The 22,892-nt window shown below is 28.8% G+C and overlaps 2 protein-coding genes across 13 annotated transcripts; one reads left to right on the forward strand and one right to left on the reverse strand.

Annotated features, from left to right (window-relative positions):
- Positions 1-12,951: 12,951 nt before the first annotated feature.
- LOC100813957 (two-component response regulator 24) lies at positions 12,952-13,612 on the reverse strand. Its single transcript, XM_003553467.4, has 2 exons — positions 13,475-13,612; positions 12,952-13,125 (listed from the first exon to the last, which is right to left on the reverse strand). Exons 1-2 carry the CDS (start codon positions 13,610-13,612, stop codon positions 12,952-12,954), a joined length of 312 nt encoding a protein of 103 aa, XP_003553515.1.
- Positions 13,613-13,771: 159 nt separating this feature from the next.
- LOC100815918 (uncharacterized) lies at positions 13,772-18,809 on the forward strand. Of its 12 annotated transcripts, XR_005889924.1 has the most exons (9): positions 13,778-14,458; positions 14,704-14,781; positions 15,249-15,299; positions 15,699-15,747; positions 16,179-16,329; positions 16,674-16,764; positions 16,975-17,071; positions 17,446-17,569; positions 18,609-18,809. XR_005889924.1 is itself a non-coding variant. In XM_041012602.1 (6 exons), the coding sequence occupies exons 1-5, from the start codon at positions 14,173-14,175 to the stop codon at positions 15,731-15,733; spliced, it is 318 nt and encodes a 105-aa protein (XP_040868536.1). In that variant the 5' UTR covers positions 13,772-14,172; the 3' UTR covers positions 15,734-15,747; positions 16,179-16,332. The 12 variants fall into 12 exon arrangements, 1 of the variants encoding a protein (XP_040868536.1); XR_005889927.1 differs by lacking the exon at positions 17,446-17,569 and having other exon boundaries at positions 13,781-14,182; positions 14,291-14,781; positions 16,184-16,329; XR_005889923.1 differs by lacking the exon at positions 17,446-17,569 and having other exon boundaries at positions 13,781-14,182; positions 14,291-14,458; positions 14,704-15,299; positions 16,184-16,329.
- Positions 18,810-22,892: the final 4,083 nt, after the last annotated feature.

Here is a 22,892-nt window from a genome sequence, read left to right on the forward strand (position 1 = left end):
GTAGCTTCAACTGAGAGCATGGAGCAGTGAACATATTTTTTATTAATAAAAAACTAAATCTTCAAACCTAGCCTTGCGGTAAATAGTTAATCTGAAAATCCAAGATAACATTAACACTCATTTTGGGTCGTTGACGTTGAGAGTCCATAGCTTTAGTTCTCTCTCCTTCTTACATCTATGTTTCACTTAAAATCCAAAAATCAAATCTTGCATCGATCTCTCTCTTTGTCTGGATTCAAAACTATTACAGAACAAAGAAGAATGAAGAAAACCTCATATGCCATTGACGGAGCTGCATGCAAGCTCACGGAAAGCTGTAAGCTAGTCTATCTCCGGCGACCAAAATGTGAGTGAAGGCAACAGGAATGTACCCACCCTTCGCAACCGAAACCCGATCACCGATCCTTCAAACGGACGGGTGCGGGCTGCATTTTTACTCGTTCGGTTTTCATAATATAAGAGGGAATGGCAAACAAAACAAATTTTGTAAGCGTAAGACATCCTACAACTGACAAGGTTTTGGTTTCTAAGGCAAAATCCTACTAGACATTTTGTCTAGGATCTCATGAACCAAGTTTATCTTACCTTAGGTATTTCCTCAAATTTTCAGTTCTAGGAAAAACCCAAAAGATTCACTAATCTTCTCCTCCTGAAGCTGCCAGTTAACATTCTTGTTGGAGAAGTAAATTCTGGTTGTCCTTATTTGGCCAGAGCTAGTGCAAAAAAGATCAAGGCAACTTGATATTACCTAACTTCAGCCAGAAGAGCTAAATCATCAGCACACTAAGTATTTTAAATAATTTTAAAATTATAGTAATATGCATCTTAATTTGGTTAATTTAAAAGAGTTTAATATATACTTATCTAACGTCATTCAATCACATTTTATCATTTGAATTAATTATTTTAAAATAATTATTTTAAAAATTAATAAAATTATCGTATATAATAAATTATAATTGAATAACTGTCTTTTTAAATTGTTAACATATAATCTTCTACTCAATTTAAATATGTTGTATAAAAATAATAATGGAAAATAAGAATTTTGCACATAAATTAATAACTAAGGATAGAAACATAAATTATTATTATTATTATTATTATTATTATTATTATTATTATTATTATTATTAAGAGAAAAGATTACTCTTTACCTCTGTAATTTCTAAAAATAAAAATAAAAAATAATAGAAGTTAAATAATAGCTGTTAATTTAGTTTGCAAGATGTAACTGCAGGTACGTGTTGTTTGAAAAATATAGTTACAGAGATTAAAAAAAGATTTAGGAAGGTAATTATGAGTAAAATGGGATAAAGAAACGTGTACACCAAAACTTAGTATTCGCTTTGTATATATAATATTACTATGTATTTAAATTCATTTTTCAAATATACTTTAAAAACTATTTTTTAAAATCTTAATGATTTAACAAAACTACAAAAGGGTGTCAAATTATGTAAAAAAATATTTATTTTATATATGTGTGTAAATATTACATTTTTGAATATTGATGAAACATAACTATAATTAATGCAATAGACAATTAAAAAAGAATTTACAAAAAAAATCAAAACAATATATTATAAAAAAAGATGGATACAAGTTGTAATAAAGTCCACTATTAAATTCAAGCTTAATTATTGTTTTAATCCTTTCTTATTTTTTTTTAATTCCTTAAATTTAAATGTTTTTTTAGTTCTTGAATTTTGAAAATTACTCTTTTCCGTCTCTCCAAATGGCACTTTGTGACGTGGGTTTCAAATGCAAATTTTAACAACTAAAAATTAAAACTCACTTAACATGATTTGAAAATATATTTAACCCTATTATTTAACATTAAAATACACATTTAATTATCAATTGAGCCAATCTTAATTAACAATGCTTAGATTTCTTATCGTGAATTTATCTATATATTCACCAATTCAATAACCAATCCAATCAAAAGATATAAAATTAATTTCATGATAAAAGAATCTAATAAAAAAATATAAGATTGATTTTGTGAGAAAAGAAGGAAGACAAAGATTATGAGTTTGATTCCTTCATTAACCAAAAAAACTAATAATTAATCACTAACACTTTTCGATTAAAAAAAAATCTAACCAAAATATTCATAAACCAATTTTATTTTTGGTTTGGGAAAGGGAATTAGGCCCCATATATACATGACTGCATAGAAAAAGAAGGTATAATTTCACAGGCACCAGGAAGGCTTAGAAGCTTTGATTGAAATTGTAATAGTGGTCCAACAACCCGCAAACAATTACAAAAATCACTGCTACGGCTGGCTTTGGGAAACGCAATAGTTGCTGCATTACAACAATAAGAACTTGGACTGGACTTCACATCCGCCAAATAGGTCCCACAGAAGGCAAGTAATTCTCTATATCCATTGCACGTTTCAGGAAAATAAAGTTGATAACTTGCACTGAGTGTTGTTACTGCCAAACCATAAGCCATGACAAACATCACAAGAGCCAAAATTTTCTTCTCCCTCATCTTATCTTGAATATGAATACAATTAATTGTTTTCAGTATTATGAAGTTTTTATCAACCATTTGTAGCATAATAGTAGTATATATAGACTTGTTCACAAGTTTTATAGGTTTTTATTTTTTAGTATTAATTAAACATAATTATGACTTTTTTTTTATACATCACATATGTTTTTTATGGGAGAATTATGTTTGTATCTTGTTACGAATAAAAAAAATAAATAAATATTTAACATAATTACATATTTATCATTCAATTCAACTTGAGATATCTTATGACTCTTGTTCAATGCTTTTATTCCTTTCATTAATAATAATTAATGATAATTTTAAATGTCCTTATTAACTTTCATGGTCAATGTTAAATGCTCTTATTTCTTTCATTAATAACAATTAATGACAATTTTAATCGTCCATTGCTTTTTTTATATCATTTATTACTATGTTATGTTGCAATCCAGCCCATTACTACCTAGTTCCGTTTTACATATCTATCTGTTAAGGCTATTTTGTAGTAAAAATGAAAAATGTCATAAATTTTCTTGATTCTAATAAAATAATTGTGAGATTTTTTTTTTTTACTTTTTACTCCACTATAAATGTATTTGTAAATTAATTAAAGAGAAAAAGATAGGTGAGAATATAATTGATAAAAAAAATTAATGTGATGTTGAACTTTATAAATTAAAGATAAATAGAAACAGAATTTATTCAAAAGTTTGACAACTAAAAAGAAACAAATAAAGTATTAAATTTATTAGCTATTCTAACATTTTAAATATACTATAAATTATAGGGAACTATTGACTTGAGAGACATTATCGTCTAGTAAAGGTACTATTAATGTTTTTTATTTCCTAATATACAAATATACATAAAACATTAGGAAAATAAAGCTGATGACTTGCAATGAATGTTGTGATTGTCAAACCATAAATCATGACAAGAGCCAAAATTTTCTTCTCCTTCATCTTATTTTGAATATGTATACAACTGTTATCACTATTATAAAGTTTTTATCAACCATTTGTGGCATGATAGTAGTATATATATAGACTTGTTCACAAGTTTTATCGGTTTTAATTTATTTTGAGTATTAACGAAACATAATTATGACTCTTGTTAAATGCCTCTATTTCTTTCATTAATAATAATTAATGACAATTTTAAATGTCCATTGTTTTTTAATATCATTTATTACTATGTTATGTTGCATTCCAGTACATTACCATCTCCTTACTTTTTATTTGTCTTTTAAGATTCTTTTGTAGTAGAAATAAAAAAAATTAATAGATTTTTTTATTCTAATAAAATAATTGCGAGCTTTTCTATTTTAACCTTTTTTTTTCACTCCATAATAAATGTATGAGTAAATTAATTGAAGATAAAGAGACAAGTGAAGGTATAATTGATAAGAGAATCATTAATTAATGTGATTTTGAACATTACAAATGACAAATAAATAAATAAAAATCTCAAAAAATTCGACAATTGAAAAGGAATGGAGAGGATATTAAATTTATTAGCTATTCTAGCATTTTAAATATACTATAAATTATAGGAACTATTGACTTGAAAGAAATTATCGTAAACTAAAGGTCTTGTTAATGATTTTATTTCCTAATATATACAAATATATGAAAAATTGTGGGTTAATCACATTTATGTACTGATTTATAAGAGGTGATACTAATTCATTTCTTCTTATATATGCAATCATTATTAGGTATTCAAACTATGAAAAACATAAGATTCGAGATTGGAAGTTTAGATTATGAAGTTACATAACTTAATTAGAACATTTTGAACGTTGGTTACTTAATGAGTTGTTTATTTTCAAATATTGTTATTTAATTTTTTTTATCATTGGAAGTGGTCTATATATCGTATTAAATTGTTTAAAATTAACTCTTGTTGTTTATATAAGCAATGGTTGTTTATGAGAAAAAAATATTTTCTTTTCATTTAAGGGGATAATTTAATAATTGCTTAAAACTATATCATTTTAGTAAAATATGAATTATTTAACTATGATGTGACATGTAAGAATCAATTAACATAAGATAAATAATTCAATTGCTTAAATTACCCATAAGAGATGCTCTTAAGAATTTTTCAAATTGGATTTTAGGCACTAGTGATGGAACTATTGAGGAGTCAATGAATGAATGAAGAAATTAAGATTGAAATTTCTTATGACTTTTTTTTTTGTTTGAAGTGGGAAATTTCTTATGACTTGCTCATAGAAAAACTCCAAAGAAACATATTTAATATAAGAAGTTTCTTATAAGTTGTTCATAAAAAAACTCTTTTAACATGATGAACTAAAAATATATGTAACCCTATTATTTAATTGTAAAATGCATATTTAATTATTACTTGCACAATCTTAATTAACCATGATAGATTACTTACGTACCGTGAATGTATTTATACTTTCACCGGTTCAATAACCCGTTTAACCAAAATATTCATAAATCAAATTTATTTTTGGTCTGGGAGAGGGATATTAGGCTCCATATATACATGACTGCATAGAAAAAGAAGGTTTAATCCCACAAGCACCAGGAAGGCTTGTAAGCTTTGATTTCACAAAATCTAATTGTGGTCCAATAACCCGCAAACAATTACAAAAACCCCTTCTACTTTCACTGCTACGACTGGCTTTAGGAAACGCAATAGTTGCTGCATCACAACAAAAGGAACTTGGATTGTACTTGATAACAGCGAAATAAGTCCCACAGATAGAAAGTAATGCTTCATACCCATAGCAAGTTTTAGGAATATGAAATTGATCACATGCAGTGAATGGTGTTACTGCCAAACCATAAGCCATGATGACAAACATGACAAGAGACAAAATTTTCTTCTCCCCCATTCTTGAATTAGTAAACAACTCTTTTTCAGAATTATGATGTTTTGATCAACTATTCGTAACATATCAGTCCTTATACAACTATTTATAAGTTTTATCGGGTTTTACTAATTAGTTTTCTTAGGATATTTGTTAAAGAATTAAAAAAAATTGTATTAAAATATGTAAAATTACATTATTCAACTTTTTATCTTCTTTTATAAATTTTACAAACGAATATATTTTTTTAATTTCTTAATCAATACACTAAAAAAACAATAGTTAGGATGACGCTTTTTAATATTAAAGAAACATTATGACACTTGTTTTTGTTTTTGTTAGTGAGGTAACCTATACTGACTTTTGTGGTCAATATTAATTGTACTGACCATATTCTATTAGTAATAATTAATGACTAACTTTAAATGTTCATTGACTTTTTTTTATCATTTTGATATGAACAAAACAAATTACTCCCCTAATATATGAATTTACTTTAGAAAATAAAGGAGCAATAATTATGTTTCAAAATTGAGAAAATAAACTATATGTGTCCATAGTAAAAAAGAAAGAAAAAAAAAGACTATGTGTGTGAACACTCAATTTTATCCTGATAAACTAATAAAAATATTAAAAAAATGAAAAAAAGTTTAAACGAAGAAAATGCATAAAAATGTAAAAAAAAAATTGAAATGCAAAATATATAAAATGTAAAAATACAAAAAAATTGCAAAAAATAGTACAAAAAAAGTAAAAGGATTCAAAATGCTCCTTGTAGACATGAGGGATTCGAATGCAAACAAAAGGAAAAAAGAAAATTAGCAAAAAAACAAGAAAGAAAGAAAAGATGGACTATGTTTGTGGTATTCCTAGTATATATGATCCAAAGTCTTCTTTGCTGTGTCCCGGTTTTCTCCCCTTTTGATTTAAACAAAACAGCTTTGTGAAACACTCTTGCACCTCGTTCTTGCCTCAATCACTACCTCCTACAACACAACGACACAACCTTGATATCAAATATAAAAAAATAAAAAATAAAACAAGGAGCAAGAGAGTTGAGTATGATAAACAAGAGGCAAAGCCACATATTTGTTTTTTACTCATCACTCCTCTCACAGACACAACGTTACACACACAATGAGGGAAACATCACAACCCAACACACACAGCAAAGATACCAAAAGCCACACACTGCACCACTCATTCAACCAAAGCCGTGGCTCTCTCCACATTTTTTTATCGATGGGAATGAAGACGGTGTCAAAAAATTTACAAACATTAAATTCTAAATCAACTGAGTTATACTCCTTTAATTTCAGCTCTCTCTCCACATTTAATTTGAACCACCTTGAACAAGTTCCTTTTGTCTGAATATTACTCATTCACTTTTCCTCTTATTACTTTAACACACACACAAACATGGCACCTTTGTGGGCTGTGGCGTATAAAATACCATGAACCCACCAGCTTGAGTCCAACGTGCAGAAAGCATAAGCATCCACCAAGGTAAGTATTCTTCTACTTCCCGTGTTTTTGCAGTTGCCACCATATCTACGTTTTTTTCTCCCTCTCTTTCATAGAGATGATAGTTGTGGTTGTTGCTGATGTTACTTGGTCTGCGTATTATGTCTTGTGTTCTTATTATATATCTTCGTCCATTTTATGCTATGAGCCTACGAACCCCTATGCATGTGTTCCTCTTTCTTTTTTTTCTTTTTTTTTGTTAGATTAATTCTCTAAGCTCTGTCCCCTCGGATATATATATATATATATATATATATATATATATATATATATATATATATATATATATATATATATATATATATATATATATTGCCTCGGATTCCTTGTTTTCCTTTTTCTGTGTTTGTCTTTATGTTATTATGCTTAGCTAGCTAGATTAAATATAATCTTACGTTGTAACAAAAAAAAATAATTACGCCTTAATGATAATAATAATAATAATAAAATCTTCATCAAAGTAAAATAAATATACATTAAATATAGGTTAAAACATATAAGTCATAGTTTTTATTTTTATTTTGAGGGAGATAAATATATTTTAAAAGTTATAAATAATGTGTTTAACTAATTAGAGATAATAATCTTAAGATGAATATCGTAGGATACTAAGATATTTGGTACACATATTTGACTCTTCAACCTATTTTTGATTTCAAAAATTATTTTTAATATTTTTCTAAAATAAATATTAATGGCAACTCCTTCGATTTTAAAAACATATATTTTTCAACATCTCGCCTGGACCCAATTACAACACTATTCAAACATAGGGTCAATAAGGTGTCACGCTTAAATTAAACGATATATATTTTCATTGACATGCATTGTATATATTAAAGTTTGTTTGATTTACATTCTCATTTAATTATAAATTATAAATTATAATCATTTTGTTGATTTTTATAATAACTAATGCATGAAGATATGTAATGCAGGGTGAATTATTTTTTTTTTTGGAGAGATGGAGTAAATTTTTTAATATATACTTAATAGCGTATAAACAAATGTATATGTTGTTTAAAAATATTTGATATATGAATAATTTTGTAAGAAATTATTTATTGACACTTTTTTTGAATAATAATAATTGTGTTTAGCTTTGTACATAATAAATAAAATGACCTTGATGAAAGTCTCATATGTATAGAAATTAATTAAGTAAATCGTTTTCTTATATAATTAAAATGAAATTTTCAATAAAAAAAAAAATAGGATTATTTAGTACGTGACATCTTCTTCTTAATCTTAAAAGTTTGGGAACATAAGTGGTGAGAACTTGATATGTTCAAATTTCCTCCTTAATGAATATTACTATTATTTATTATTTATTATTACTATTATTAAGAATAATAATTACAAAGTTTTTATCTATAGTAAAATCATTTGACAATAACTTAATAATAGTATCATGGAACAATTTTAAATATAAAGTATAACTATGTTTAGTAAAATTAGTTGAAAAAGTTGACTAAAAGCTAAAAAGTTAATTAAAAGTTAAAAATTTACACAATTGATAGCTAAAAATTGTTAAGCTGGCTTATTCAATCGTGGTAAAAATATTTTGTGAAGTAACTGATATAAAATAACAAAAACAAATATATTTATATGATAATTTTATATAAATTTCAGTTTGTTTTACTGATAAAAATATAAAGTATTTGCAATTTTTGTTTTAACTAATTTTAAACACTAGTAATTTTTATGTATAGATCAATTATTTTAATTATATTTGTATTCAATTATTACATTTATTTTTTGCAAATTTTGTATTCATTATTCATGTTATATTATATCCTAAAATGTTTATCAACAAAATTTACCTCAATTGGTTAAACAGATCACAAAACAATCAAATAAATAAACTTTTCAACTAACTAGTAAAAAAAATATTGCCAAACATAAAAAAGTACATGAATTATAAACATTTATTTTAAATATTTCATACATTTAAGTTAAAATATTCAAATTAAAATGCATCGAATGGTCATTCAACAAAAAAAAATGTATTATAATGGTGATAATCAATCCCATGCATTAATTTAAAAGGCGATTCCTATTTTTTCATTTATTTCTCATTTAACTGTGATTCTAACAACTGATCTGTGTATTTGTATGATCAATTTATTTATTATAAAATGCTTAATTTATGTCCGTCGCATTAATTATAAAACGTTATGCATTTTCATATAAAAGTAAAATAAAAAGAAAAGGTTAATTTAGGAGCTAGTTTGTTTTGTTTCTGTTGTTTTCTTTCTCACTAATAAAAAAAATGTTAGATCTTATTTTAAATAAGGGTATTTAAGTTATGATTTTTTACAGTTACCTCTCTTTTTCGTTAAGAAAAATTATTATAATTATTATTTTATTTTCATATGAAAATAAAATAAAACTGATTAATTTAGATGTGAGGTCTTGTTAATCCTACTATATTAAATTAGGATTTTTGAGTTGTCACAGTTTGATAATTCCAACTTTTTTTTGGTACGAACAAGTTCTTATGATTATTATATTCATTGATATTTTCTTATAAAAATGATAAATTTAGACATGACATCATATTAATCTTGCAATTCCGGTTGCGATAGGAGGGGTAGAAACTAATATTATAAAAACCAAAATTTGCTTGTTTTATCAGGAAAAAAAATAAATTTTAGAGACAGAAAAATCAGAAAAATATTTTTGAAATCAAAATTCATTAATTTAACAAACTTAAAACTTGATTAAAAAACATAAACTAAAAACATATTCAACCTTATTATCAAATATTAAAATACACGTTTAATTATCACTTGATTCAACCTTAATTAACCATGGTTAGATTACTTAATATTCTCATAAAAAAATAACTTAATTACTGCTGCAAATGAATAAAAAAAAATTACTTAATGTGAATTTATTTATGCTTTCACCGATTCAATGACGTGTGATCAAAACATAAATAAAACAAATTTATTTTTGGATTGGGGGATGGATATTATGCCTCATATATATATACATGATTGCATAGAAAAAGAAGGACTAATCCCACAGGCACCAGGAAGGCTTACAAGCTTTGATTTTAGAAAATCTAATTGTGGTCCAACAACATGCAAACAATTACAAAGATATCTTGTACTTTCCCTGTTATGGTTGGCTTTGGGAAACGCAATAGTTGCTGCTCTACAACAATAAGTACTTGGATTGGACTTGACAACAGCAAAATAAGTCCCACAGAACGAAAGTAAAGCTTCATACCCATAGCACGTTTTAGTAATATTATGTTGATCACATGCAGTGAATGTTGTTACTGCCAAACCATAAGCCATCACAAGAGCAAAAATTTTCTTCTCCCCCATCTTCTCTTGAATATGTATGCAACTTTGTTTTCAGTATTATGACGTTTTGATCAACCATTCTTAACATATATATCAGTATATATAGGGCAAATTCTGAGTTTTATCATTTTTTGTTTTTTGAATATTAAAGAAACATAATTATGACTCTTTTTTAGTGAGGTCGGTAAGCTATTGACATCATGGTCAATGTTAATTGCCCGGCCCAAATTCCATTTGTAGTAACTAATGACTAACTTTAAATGTTCATTGACTTTTTTTATCATTTATGATATGATTTTTTTTGTGTGAATATTTATGATATGAATAAATCAAACTATTTGTTAAAATATCACTTTATATAGGTTGTTTAAAAAATAATAATTACTTCAGAAAATAAATGAGCAATAATTATATTTTAAAATTGAGAAAAATAGGTATCCACTAAATTAAAACATATAGGATCAAAAAGGCATCACGCTTAAATTAAACGTTATACATTTTTAAGGGGAAATTTGAACATAACAAAGCATCACATTTTAAAAGATCTGATATATAACACACGTTGAGTTGTGATGGAGGACAACTATTAGTATTAATCCACTGGAACTCACCAAATTTTATCACTTTTTAATCAATTTCAATCAATAAATGAGAATATTTTTCTAAGAGTCTCAAAGAGTGTTTATCTTTGTATATAATAAAATAAAACTGATAAAATAAAATGACCTTGAAGTACATCTCATAGGAATAGAAATTAACTAAATCATTTTCTTATATATAACTAGCTTAGGACATCTCTAATGAGAGATTTTTTGAAGGGTTTCTTTTTAAGTAAAGAAACTATTTCTTACCGTTTCTTCTCTATTGGAATGAATTTATGTAACAAATTTTTTCTTAAAACATTTGTGTATGAATTTCCTATCATGATATGATACTCTGGGACCACACAAACTAATGTGAGAATAAAAAAAATAACTTAAAAAATTTACTTAAAAAGTTTTCATTGAAGATGTTTTTAGTGTCTCGTGTAAGAGTATTAAATTCATATTTATAATTTATAGGAATAATTTTTTAGATTATTTTGAAATGTTAATATATTATTAATTATTTAGTTTAATTTTTTTAAAAAAATTATAGAAAGGTATTGAGACGAAGCATATTATATGAGAGAAATGGAAACTCTTAATTTATGAAAATTCCAGAAATTGATCATTAACAGGAAAAATATTTTACATCAGAAAAGAGGAAAAATATTTCAAATTTTAATTTAATACGTTACTTTGTTTAAAATATATTTATTAATTTTATTTTATATTTATTAATTATACATAAATTTTTTATTAATTATGATAACTACATGATTTTTATGATATCAACATTCAAATTGACATTTGATTCAAATTCATATCATATTAAAGAAAATCTCAAAAGGCAGCATTAATTTAAAATATTTTTTATTGTTATAATTTTTTTATAAAAACTGTGTATATATTTAGGTTACATGTAAATGCAAACATATTTATAAAGTGATTATTTTTCAAAAATATATTTTTATCGTATATTAAAATTGATAATTATTGTGCCTATATATATATATATATAGTTGGAATAACATTCAGTTTAGCTTAAGTTTATCGATCAGTTACCATCAGTCAGCCTCATCTTATTCCATCCTCCCAAATATGGCCCAGGAGAAACCCCCTATAAGACACAAATGTAAGGTCCGTTGTACCGAATATGTTCCTTTTCATACAAGAATTAGGATAATACTTAATTACTATACATACATTTTCTCTTCCCATCTCATTTCCATTTAATTGTTTCTTAATATCTCTTTTATTTTTTCATCACATCACCTATAATTTTTCTGTCAATTTTTCTCCCTACCTCTATCTTATTTCCATCCCAATTCAGCCCAAAATGGGGTGGGTGAATATAACTGCTCCAAAAATTAAAGGAAATGAGGAACTAAACTACATAATCGACAAAGAGGATATCCAGCCAAACCGCGACGACCCTTTTTTCCTTTGGGGGTTCCAAAAATAGATGTCACTACCACTTATGGGGTGCATGCACCTCATTCTCTCTTTTTTCTTTTCTAGATATCCTGCGACTTGGGTAATTAAGCGACTAATTTATCTCACATATACCACTTTGCAATAGGGTGCACCTCAAAAAGCATGTACCTCTCTCGATGAAAAAAATAAATCATATCAAGTAGGAAATCTCATTATTACTTTACTCGATCGACTTTATACAAATCTACAAATATTTAGTGTGCAGAAGGTATTTAGTTAGGCACATATCGACCAAGTTTGAGAATCTATCATTATCGAACCTACATTGAACTTAGACCCTCTCTTGATAAAAGGGGTGGCGTGGGGGGGACAGATCATATATTAGTTTTAACAATATATTTATGTTTAAGGACCGAATAGCTATGTGATAATATGAACTAATTACTGAATAGCTGAAATTATCATGAAACTTGAGCTAACACACAAGGACGTATCAGTAACACTGAATAGCTAGCTGTACCAAAAAAAAAGCGGATATAGTTGAAAACGAGTCAAAATCAGTTACAACTTTAAAAGTTACTTGAAAACTTGGACCCTTTGCAAGATTCATTAAAGAATAAAAGGTCATTTTGGAGTTTTCTCCTTATTTTGTACATACGACACTGTTCAAAGGAGAGCATATATATATACTAGCTAACATGGTAAAACTTAACGGTAAACACTATTCTTGCACCGTTCAAGGCTTGATCTTATCAAGAATTTCTCTAAGCATTTCTTCGGTCAAGGGTTTCATGTAGTAGTCATCTAGCCCCGCTTCAACAAATTCTTGTACATTACTCTCTTCACGGCTTGATGACGACACACCAATAATCTTGCTACTGATCCCCGTTGAGCGAAGTTCCTTTGTTGCCTTAATATATAAAAGAAAAATATTTCTTAGACAATTTTGAATTGTCTACAACTTGAGAGGGAAAAGAATTAAAGAAAGATAAATGATTGATTTGATTGATGATCTAATTTGATAAGAAAAAAGAGATAAAGAAAAGAAATTATTAATTGGATATTTGAATTTTTTATTTTCAAAATATAACTACTGTAATGTAAAAACATCCAACAAGAAAATCTCATTATATGCACAAATGCACGTACATTTTACAAAACAAATGTTCATTATATGTAAACCAAATCTTATAAAGATAGTGCTTAATTTGAATTTCCTAGCTAGCACCTATTATGAAATCAATTAATTAACTTCGTACCTGAATTCCATTCATGATAGGCATGTCCTTATCCATGAGAATCAGGTCAAAACTTTGACCATTAATGCGATGAAGATCCACGGCTTCTTTGCCATTTTTCGCAGCAGTAACATCTTTTATCCCAACTCTTTCAAACATCCACTACTGCAAAGGGGTAAATTTACGACACTAAAACAAGGACGGTTTTTAAAAACCGCCTTGGTAAAAAATGCAGCAACCTTTCAACGCCGGTTTTCTAAAAACCGCCTTGAAAACAGCCTTTCAAATACGGTTTTTAAGAACCGTCCTTATCTTTAGATATTTTCTCTCATCTGAAAACGCGAATCGCAACTCAGCGGACACGTGGCACCTTCTCATAAGCTCAGTGCTTATATTCCTCTTTCGTCTTTCCAACTTCAAACTTCGAATTCTAACCCCATTCCAAACCTTTCCCTCAGCAATGGAATCCACCAAACTCCCGCGTCAATCTTCATTTCTTTAGACAGAGAGAGAAAGAGCGTGCGGTGTCGGAATCATGTTCTCCGATTGCACCGATGGTTCGGTTTATGGTCGTCGGAGAATCGCCGATCTCGTTGAGAGTTTCGAATCGCACCGGTGACCGGAGAAGATGGTGAATTCCATGGTGGAACGTGCCACGAGCGACATGCTCATAGGGCCTGATTGGGCCATGAACATCGAGATCTGCGACATGCTCAATCATGACCCTTGGTGCGTTTTCCTTTTTTGCACTCTTTCATCCAAAGTGCACCGTTTTTCTCTAATCCCCCAAATGCGAATCATCTTTTTTTGTTTGTTTTTTTATCGTTTTTCCTCAAGCTGAAAATGCATAGTCCGTCTCAGAGACTCATAGGAGCCGAACAAATCGTCGCTCAGAGAGGAAAATTGTGTGTCGTTTCGCCTTCTTCTGGGATCTCCGTCGTCGATGTGGCGACAGTGCCGCCGCGGATTTTGCCGATTTGGCTGCCGGAAGAGTTCGAGCCAGTGGTCGTTCACATCTTAAACATCTTTGCTCTATTTTGAATAGCATTTAGATAAGGAGATATGAAAATAAATCTTCGCAAGTTTGCATGATTTACTCCCTTCTATCTATTCGATGAAATGTCCCTGTGTTTCACTTTTATCTCGTTGTTATGTTTTTTTATTTCTCCGCCATCTTTTTTCATTCCTATGTTTTTGCTCTTATTTGTGTGTGTGTATTTTGATTGATCGGTGGGTGTGTATTTTTGCAGGGGTGATATCTGGAGCTCTTTTGTATATAAGGGATGAATTCCTAGCTGTAGATAGAAAGACTTGGCTTCACGTTACAAGTCTCGTATCTCTGTTTTTTTTCTAGATATTGATCACATGCATGTTTCTGTTAAATATTTTAATTGTTATGAAATCATATGGATATTAGTTTCGGTTTTATTTTATTTGATTGAATTTGATGAACCTGCAGGTTGTAGCCTCTGTGTACGTAAATAACATTCACATAACAATTTTGCCTATTTTTTTTATCACTTTGTAGTCTGTAGTTATTGGTTAATGTTCATATATATTGATTCCCTGGTCACTCATTTATATGATCCTTCTACCTTGAGAAAAATAAAGAATCTTTTGTTTAAACTAGTGCTAGATGGACTGAGGTGATTCATTTTAACGATATATATGTGAATTCTTATACTTATCTATGTAGTATTCTTTTGATTATCTTTTACTCATATAATACTTCCAAGAATTCCATCAAAGCTAAATCTTTCAAGGTAATTTAAGGTATTTAAATCTGTGATTGCAGTTCATTGGAATTTTTCAAGAAACAATTGTGCAAGAACTGGTTGGGGAGCTGGTAAGTACACATTGATTTTGAATGCTGATGACAAATTGTAATGTTTTATAATTAGGGAACTAAAAACAAGGTTAACAGAACGAGTATTGTTTGTAACTTTCCAATCTTGTGATGTTAAACTTTGAAACACACCACTTAAGATTAAGGCAGTTACTTGTTAGTGACTTAGTGTACTGTCCTTTGTGCATCAGTACCATAAGTTTCCACAAGTTTTTTATGCTTCTTTACCAGCACCGGGCCTGTGTTTTTAGGCAATTATGAATATGCTTTCCTGTGTCTAGCTGTCATCAGAAGTTTACCTCTTATTCTAAAAATAGTCCAAGGCATGGATTCACTAAGCTGCTTATTTTGTAAATTCACATAATTGAGACCATGTTTTCATATGCTTGGACTCAACAGAATTGAACGGGTACTTCCAGTTGGAACTTCCTTGACTGTTGTTGGTGAGGTAATGTAATTAATTTCAAGAATATGCCCAGTTACTTTCTCAATAGTGTTGTATTCTACTGAATTTCATTATAATTAGCAGTGTTGCAGAGTATATATAGGTAATGTTACAAGATATAACAAGAGTAATTTTAGATTATTGGAAAAGCTTCTTGTAGATTTGATTATTTGGTACATTTGAAGTGAGATGAACTCTACATTACAAATTATCTAACTCTGGTCATAGTCATTGTATGTAGTTGTTTTTAGGCAAGGTTGTCGTATCTTGTCAAATTCATGTTATATTATAAGAAAGTGATTCTTAGATACTTGTATTAGTATGACCATACCAGATTTGCTAATCTAGTTTAATTCATAGTTACGTATTTGGTTATTTATTTTTGGCATTTTGCTCCTGTAACTTAGTTTTGCTTTTTTCTCTTTGTTTTCCAGCTCAGATGAACATTCATGGAAGAAATCCAGAGATTTGCTTGAGAAGGTTGGTAGACAAGGAGATCTAACTGGTTATAGAGTTTCTTGTCTCCTTATTGGCGCAAAGGATTATTTAACTCCATATCCAAGGGCAGTACAAGATTCAGTTAAGGTATTGCATATCAACTCAGTGTCATGACATCATTTATTGTCTGCTAACTAGTTTTTGTCCATAGATCAAAGTCTCTGTCAAGTTAAAAGTTTTGGATGCTCACAGTTACTATGATGTTGTTTTTTGGCTTATCCAAAAAAAAGTTAAAAGGTTTGGTCATTTTACGTGTAATAAATAGGTTTGAAGATGCTTTTTCAAGTTTTGTAATTAGTTTTATAATCTAAACTTTTGTTATTTAATTATATTGTGCTTGTGATGTTTTTTTTTTAATTCTTATTTTGTAGTTTTTATTAGTATTTTTTTTATCATTAGTTAGATTTTCAATATTTTATTTGGTTGTTTAGGTAAAATAAGCATGATTCAATGCCACAATACTGAATTTTGTACACGACTGTGGAATGGGGAAACCCCTGAAGTTGTACCGTCACATGCAAAGTAAGCTCCACTAATTTTATCGTGGTGCATTAATTATTCTTCTGATTTTAGAAATGCAAAAAGGTCTTTAAATGGTTAATTGGTGACTCAGTCCATTTCTATTAAATGCAAAAAGGTCTTTAAAAATGTGACACTCCAATATATTATTGATTTTTATGTTCCTTTACATGTGAAAAATAATTAAATTAAGGTTTTTTTTTTGTTTTGCAGGGAGTTCCATACACTATCTATTGGAAAAATGAGAGTGCTTTTTACAGGAAATTCTAGTGCTTGGGAAGCCAACAAATTTTACCAGTGATAGTGTGGGGTAAATCACTAATCTTTAATTAGATTTTGATCACTTTCTTTGTATGTTTTGGTTTTTTAATTTTATTTTTACGGATTTCTGTTGTATGCATAGTGTGGGAAACGTAGAAAATATTTTTTAATTATGATGATGGTATAAGGCATTGATTTCGTAAATATAACTTCCAGCACACTTTTAGTTTTTGCATAATTATGTAAATATTATGCGTAATTTTCATAAATAATAATAAAATTAAAATATCACCTTATTTTTATTTTATTTTTTACAAAAATATTTTAACCCGTGAAATAAAATATTAAAAATAATATCATTTTCTAATTCTTCATGTGACAAAAAAAAACTGAATCCTTAATTAAATTTATCTTCTCCTGTAGAACCCGCAATATAAATATAGCAGTCAGGCACATATGATGGAACTCAAATGCTGGTGAAAGCATAAGAAATTATGTAGGAGTTTGTCGGATAACTTTTATCTTAAAGATCCTCAACCTCAAACAGGTGTCTAATTTGCCTACTATAAAGCACATATATTTTATTATTTTGGTATTGGTAAAAGATTCATCGTGTCCTTAAAATAAAACTTTTGAATTCAAATGAGATCTAATTAGTAATTACCTTATATATATATATATATATATATATTGACCAATTAACAATCTGCCACTTTTAACCATGATCATTATTTATATATATACGTACAATAGTTTTGGGCACTGGCGATGGGAATAAAGTAGTGGTCCACTGCTACATGTATGAACTTAGAGCTATGATTAATGTCAATGAAGTTATTACTTAAAAATGTTAATACAAAATTGAGGCAGACTTCATTCCTTTTTTTTAATAAGAAAGGGGCCATTAGGATTTTGAACTTAGAATTTTGTTCAAGCTGCTCTTTCCATTTAGGTCGATCCTAGTGAATTTCAAAACTTATAGCTCATTTCTATATACTGTCTATTATAGTAGACATACCTGTTTTACCACACAATATTTAATTCTAATTCTCTTATTCCATGAACGAACACACTATAATTAATACATGACTTTGAGAAAGAGATTATGTGTTAAAATTCTCTTACTAACAAGAATTAACCATTAATATTTATCAATCAAAAGAAGAAATTAAAAAAATTCAACCTCAGAATCTTCATTGTAAAATATATATATATATATATATATATATATATATATATATATATATATATATATATATATTTACATCAATTATAAGAATCCTAATTTTGGACGCAAATCCTATGATTAATCCTATGTATTAACTGTAATACAAGTTTGAGCAATAACTATAATACCACCTGTTTTTTTCACCGTTACACTGCCTTTCAAGTACATGTTGTTTCTTTCACAATTGGAGGCTACTTTCAGGGACCATTTCAATATATGTCCCCTGCCAAGATGATGAATGATCATGCCTTATGATTGGTGTTTTTAGGCTTTGGAGCTTTCATTAATGGTCTTATTTTATTTTAATAAATTGACCCTTTTGTCTGATATTCAAGTGGAAGTGGTGCTCTTGGTGCAGGGCTCAGTAAATTCAGCACTGCTGCTGCCATTGAAGAACCAATTAAACCACTAGTTAAAGTAGAACACACCCAACTCTTATTTGATGGAAAATTTGTTGATGCTGCTACTAGTTAGTCCTTTTTTTTCCTCCCTTCATACTTTTAAATTGCTTATAAGTTCAAGAATTCTCAATTTTATAGTAATGTAAATTTAGAGAAAATTTGTAGACTCTCATTAATTATGTTAATTTTTGTATTATATAATTAAATGATTTTATAATTGTTGAAAATGATGAGTAATACTTTTGCTTCAAATTAATGTTTAGTTTAGTGTATTAGATATTCTAACAAATTACAAAAAATAAAACAACACAAAAAAATTACAAAAAGTAAAGCAGCAACAAATTTTTTTTTTAAAAAAATAGACTTATTACGACGGTTATGAGCATAACCGTCTTAGAAAGTTCTACATATTAAGACTTTTGTAAAACACCGTCTTAGTATGTCATTTGTGCATATGCAAATCTAAGACGGTTATCCTCATAACCGTCTTAGAAAGTTTTACATACTAAGACGGTTGATTCAATAACCATCTTAAAAAGTTCTACATACTAAGACGGTTATTTCAGCAACCGTCTTAATAAATTCTACATTCTAAGACGGTTACAAAACCGTCATTATAAATATTAGTAATATTACGACGTTGCAGTTTACGACAGTTCAAAACCGTCTTGAAATATCTTATAGAACCGACTTAAAATATTATTTTTGTAGTAGTGATCCTTCGGTAAGTCACTAGGAAGATCCCAACGTCATCCACAAGAAGTACTTTCAATTGTGTGCCTGAAGTTTCAGGTTTCATTACTTCTTTTCACCACTTGCGTTACTTTTAAAAAAAAAAAAAACAAGTGTATATTAATACTTTCTCTTTGAACAAGAAAGAATTTTAATCGCTAAATGTATGTACATTTCAATTAAAGAAAATGTAGCTGTAGAACTAATTAGATATTGACAACTCTATTAATTATCCTCCTTCTAATCGGACAAAAACAGAAAATTTGGAGTAATATGAAAAAATGTGAATGAAATATATATATATATATATATATATATATATATATATATATATATATATGGAGGGGATTCACTTACTTCAACTTCTCATCTTCATTATTTATTTTCTTAAGATGTAATAGTTCTAATAAGTAACTAATTTTTATTATTAAATCTCAAAAAAATAAATGATATAGATGAAAAATAATTCTAAAAAAATTATTTTTAGAATAAGTAGATCTCTCTTCAAGATGATGATGATGTTGGGATAACACTGACCTGCACGTGAAATCTTTCTCAAGATCTGGAGACCAGAGCGACACTGAGTATAGGAAAAGAAAAATGATGAATAACTTGGAGTTCTAATATGCATGAATATAAAGCTAGTTTGTTGCGGTGCTACGCTAAATGTCTTCCCATGTGGCTAATTCACACGTGACACAGAATTTGGTTTTTGCTTATATCCTCAAATACATTCTATAAAACTTGGATTGTTGTGTTTACAATTGTGTAAAAAGGTTAAAAAGTACAATCATTTCAGCACAGCATGTCAGCTCAACAACTAAAGGTAATTTGTAAGTTTTTTAAAATGTTGGAGGTAAAATGTGATAAATTAATTTGTTGAAATTAAAATTCATCAAAAAATAAAAAAATTAAGCCTAAATTATCTGAAAGCAGTTGTATAATATTTGCATGGAAGTTGCTTCTTGCACCTAAAAATCACTTCATGACCTTTTTTACCTTTTAGATGGGTGAATTTCAAATTGGCCAATCCATAAGTTAAAATGAAAAAAAAAATACCTGTCAGTGCGAAAAGTAATTCGTGGGGTGCAGGAAGCAACTTGTTGCTTCACACATTTAGTTTGTATATCATGTACTGCCATTTTAGTTACATGAGTTAGATTCTCAACTCTGTCATCCAAGATTATTATTGGGCATATGACTTTAATAAATTGCAATTGGACTTGATGTAATTTGTAGCATGCATGATGTAATCTTGATGTTGTTTTTCCTATAGAAGGCTTTGAGAAAGCTAAAGACCGCTCTGGATGGCTTTGAGCTAGAGTGTGATAGTGCTTCCTAGCTTCCTTATTTGTTTTCATGGGAAACTTCTCTTTTAATCCATGTAACCTTTCATTTCATTCTTATCATTGCTTCAGGTGAATTCCTTTGTACTTCGTTCATTAACAGTGATAACTAAATGCATGGAATTAGGAACGAATAGGATTAGATTATATTATTTGATGTGTCATGCATGTGTCATTATAATTAGCTAGTTTTAATAAATAACATTGTCATTATTTATATTATTGGTTAAAAAAGGATATTTATTATGTAAGGATAAAAATCGTTAGAAACCTTAATATGCAGAATACAGTTTGGTAAGCTGGGAGAAATTATTGCTGCCCATATGTACTACAAAAAGAGCACAGTGAATTTCTGTACATCACTTTCAGCAATTTCTTCCCGGTCCCTCAACGGTTCTTCCTAGATGTGCTTTAACAAAATATTTAACTGAAAAGCTCCAAAAGCACACACACCTAGATTGGTATGCTCTTATGTCTCTCTTGATCACTACTCTCCAAAAGCTCTCTTATTTCTTTGTTGAAAACCATTGATTTGGACGTGAAAATGTCATTTTCATTATTAATTAAATAATCATTATGAAAATCAGTTTTTTAAAATTAAAAAAAAAAGTTTGATAACCAGTTGGATTCCTAAAATCAGTTCATTCTTATATTTAGTTTAAAAACTGATTAGGTTTGGTTTTTTTTTCTTCAGAAACTGATTTTTTCACACCCCTAATTTGAACCATGCAACTTGGTTTACCAATTGAACCGGGAGCAACACACTCCATCTACTATTCCATAGATTATTTAGAAAACACTCCAATTATATTTGGAGACAGAATTGCATGACTGAGAACTCATGGAATGCCATTAATTAATTAGCAGATATTAAAATGAATTTTGTATCTTAACTTGCCATGCTTCTAATAAACTTGGTAAACCAAATAAAATAGTCGAAACAATTTTTGTATGTGTTTAAAATGTTTGCAAACCTCTATTGAATAGAGAAACATGAACATACCAGAAAGTTATACAACTGATAGCTACTACTATATATAGTATTTTACAGTTTGTCTTTAAAGTAGCAAATAAGGTGTTTCTATGCTCTCACTTGAGAGGAGTCTTTTTTTTTCTTCATTACAAAACAAGATCAAACAGTAGTTGCCGATCCAAATCCCAGTTTCCTTTCTTCCTTTTCGTGAAACTCACATGCCAATCCACCATGGCTGGTTGCATCCAACCCTTCCATCTCCTCATCAGGTGGGGTCCTCAGAAGATCCAGTTTATGCAACACAAAGAACACTGCTCCCATTGTGACACTCACCCAAGCTGTGATGGCCAGAATCTGAACAACATGTGCAGCCAGCAACTTTCCACCCCCACCCATAAACAGGCCATAAGGCCTATTAGGTAGCCCCGGATACACTTCATTCACATACTCTTTCTTTGCAAACAAAGCAGTGAAGAGAATCCCCCACGTGCCACACCCACCATGAAGCTGTGCAGCCTCAAGAGGGTCGTCATACTTCAACTTCTCCGCCAGCAAGTTGCACCCAATGAGCACCCAAGCAGCCACAAACCCACATATGATCGCAGCCCACGGGTCCACAACTGAACACCCTACAATCATAGTGTTAAAAATCACCATAAAGTTACGGGTCATACAATTAATTAATAAATAAGTGAAAAGAGTGTCGTATTCACCAAGATTGTGATTTTAAAATCATGATAAAGGTACCGCTCATATATAGTTAATAAAGAAAAAATATCCATTTGTTCCTTATAAATACACAAATTTTACCTTTTAGATAGACTCCGTCTATATAGATACTTTTGGATCTCTTGTGATCCTTCTAGTTACACAAACTTTATCTCTAATACATTTTACAACATAAGTAGAGATTAAAAAAGACTTGAAAGAATTAAATGAGAAGAGTGTCGTATTCACGGAGATTGTGATTTTAAAATCACGACAAATATACTCAGTCACTCACTGCAAGTACTTTTGAATCTTTTACACAAATTTTATCTTTTAATCCATTTTATTAGGATATGAACCAAAAGAAATCTGTAAGTGCTGGTACAAGGATTAGAAGTGAAGGATTTTAAGTGTAAAGACTACACAAAGTAAAGCTGTAGTATAACTATAAGAACAAAACGATTAATTTTTGTATTAATAAA

The sequence above is a fragment of the Glycine max genome, chromosome 19, assembly GCF_000004515.6.
Source record: "Glycine max cultivar Williams 82 chromosome 19, Glycine_max_v4.0, whole genome shotgun sequence".
Classification (NCBI taxonomy): Eukaryota; Viridiplantae; Streptophyta; class Magnoliopsida; order Fabales; family Fabaceae; genus Glycine; species Glycine max.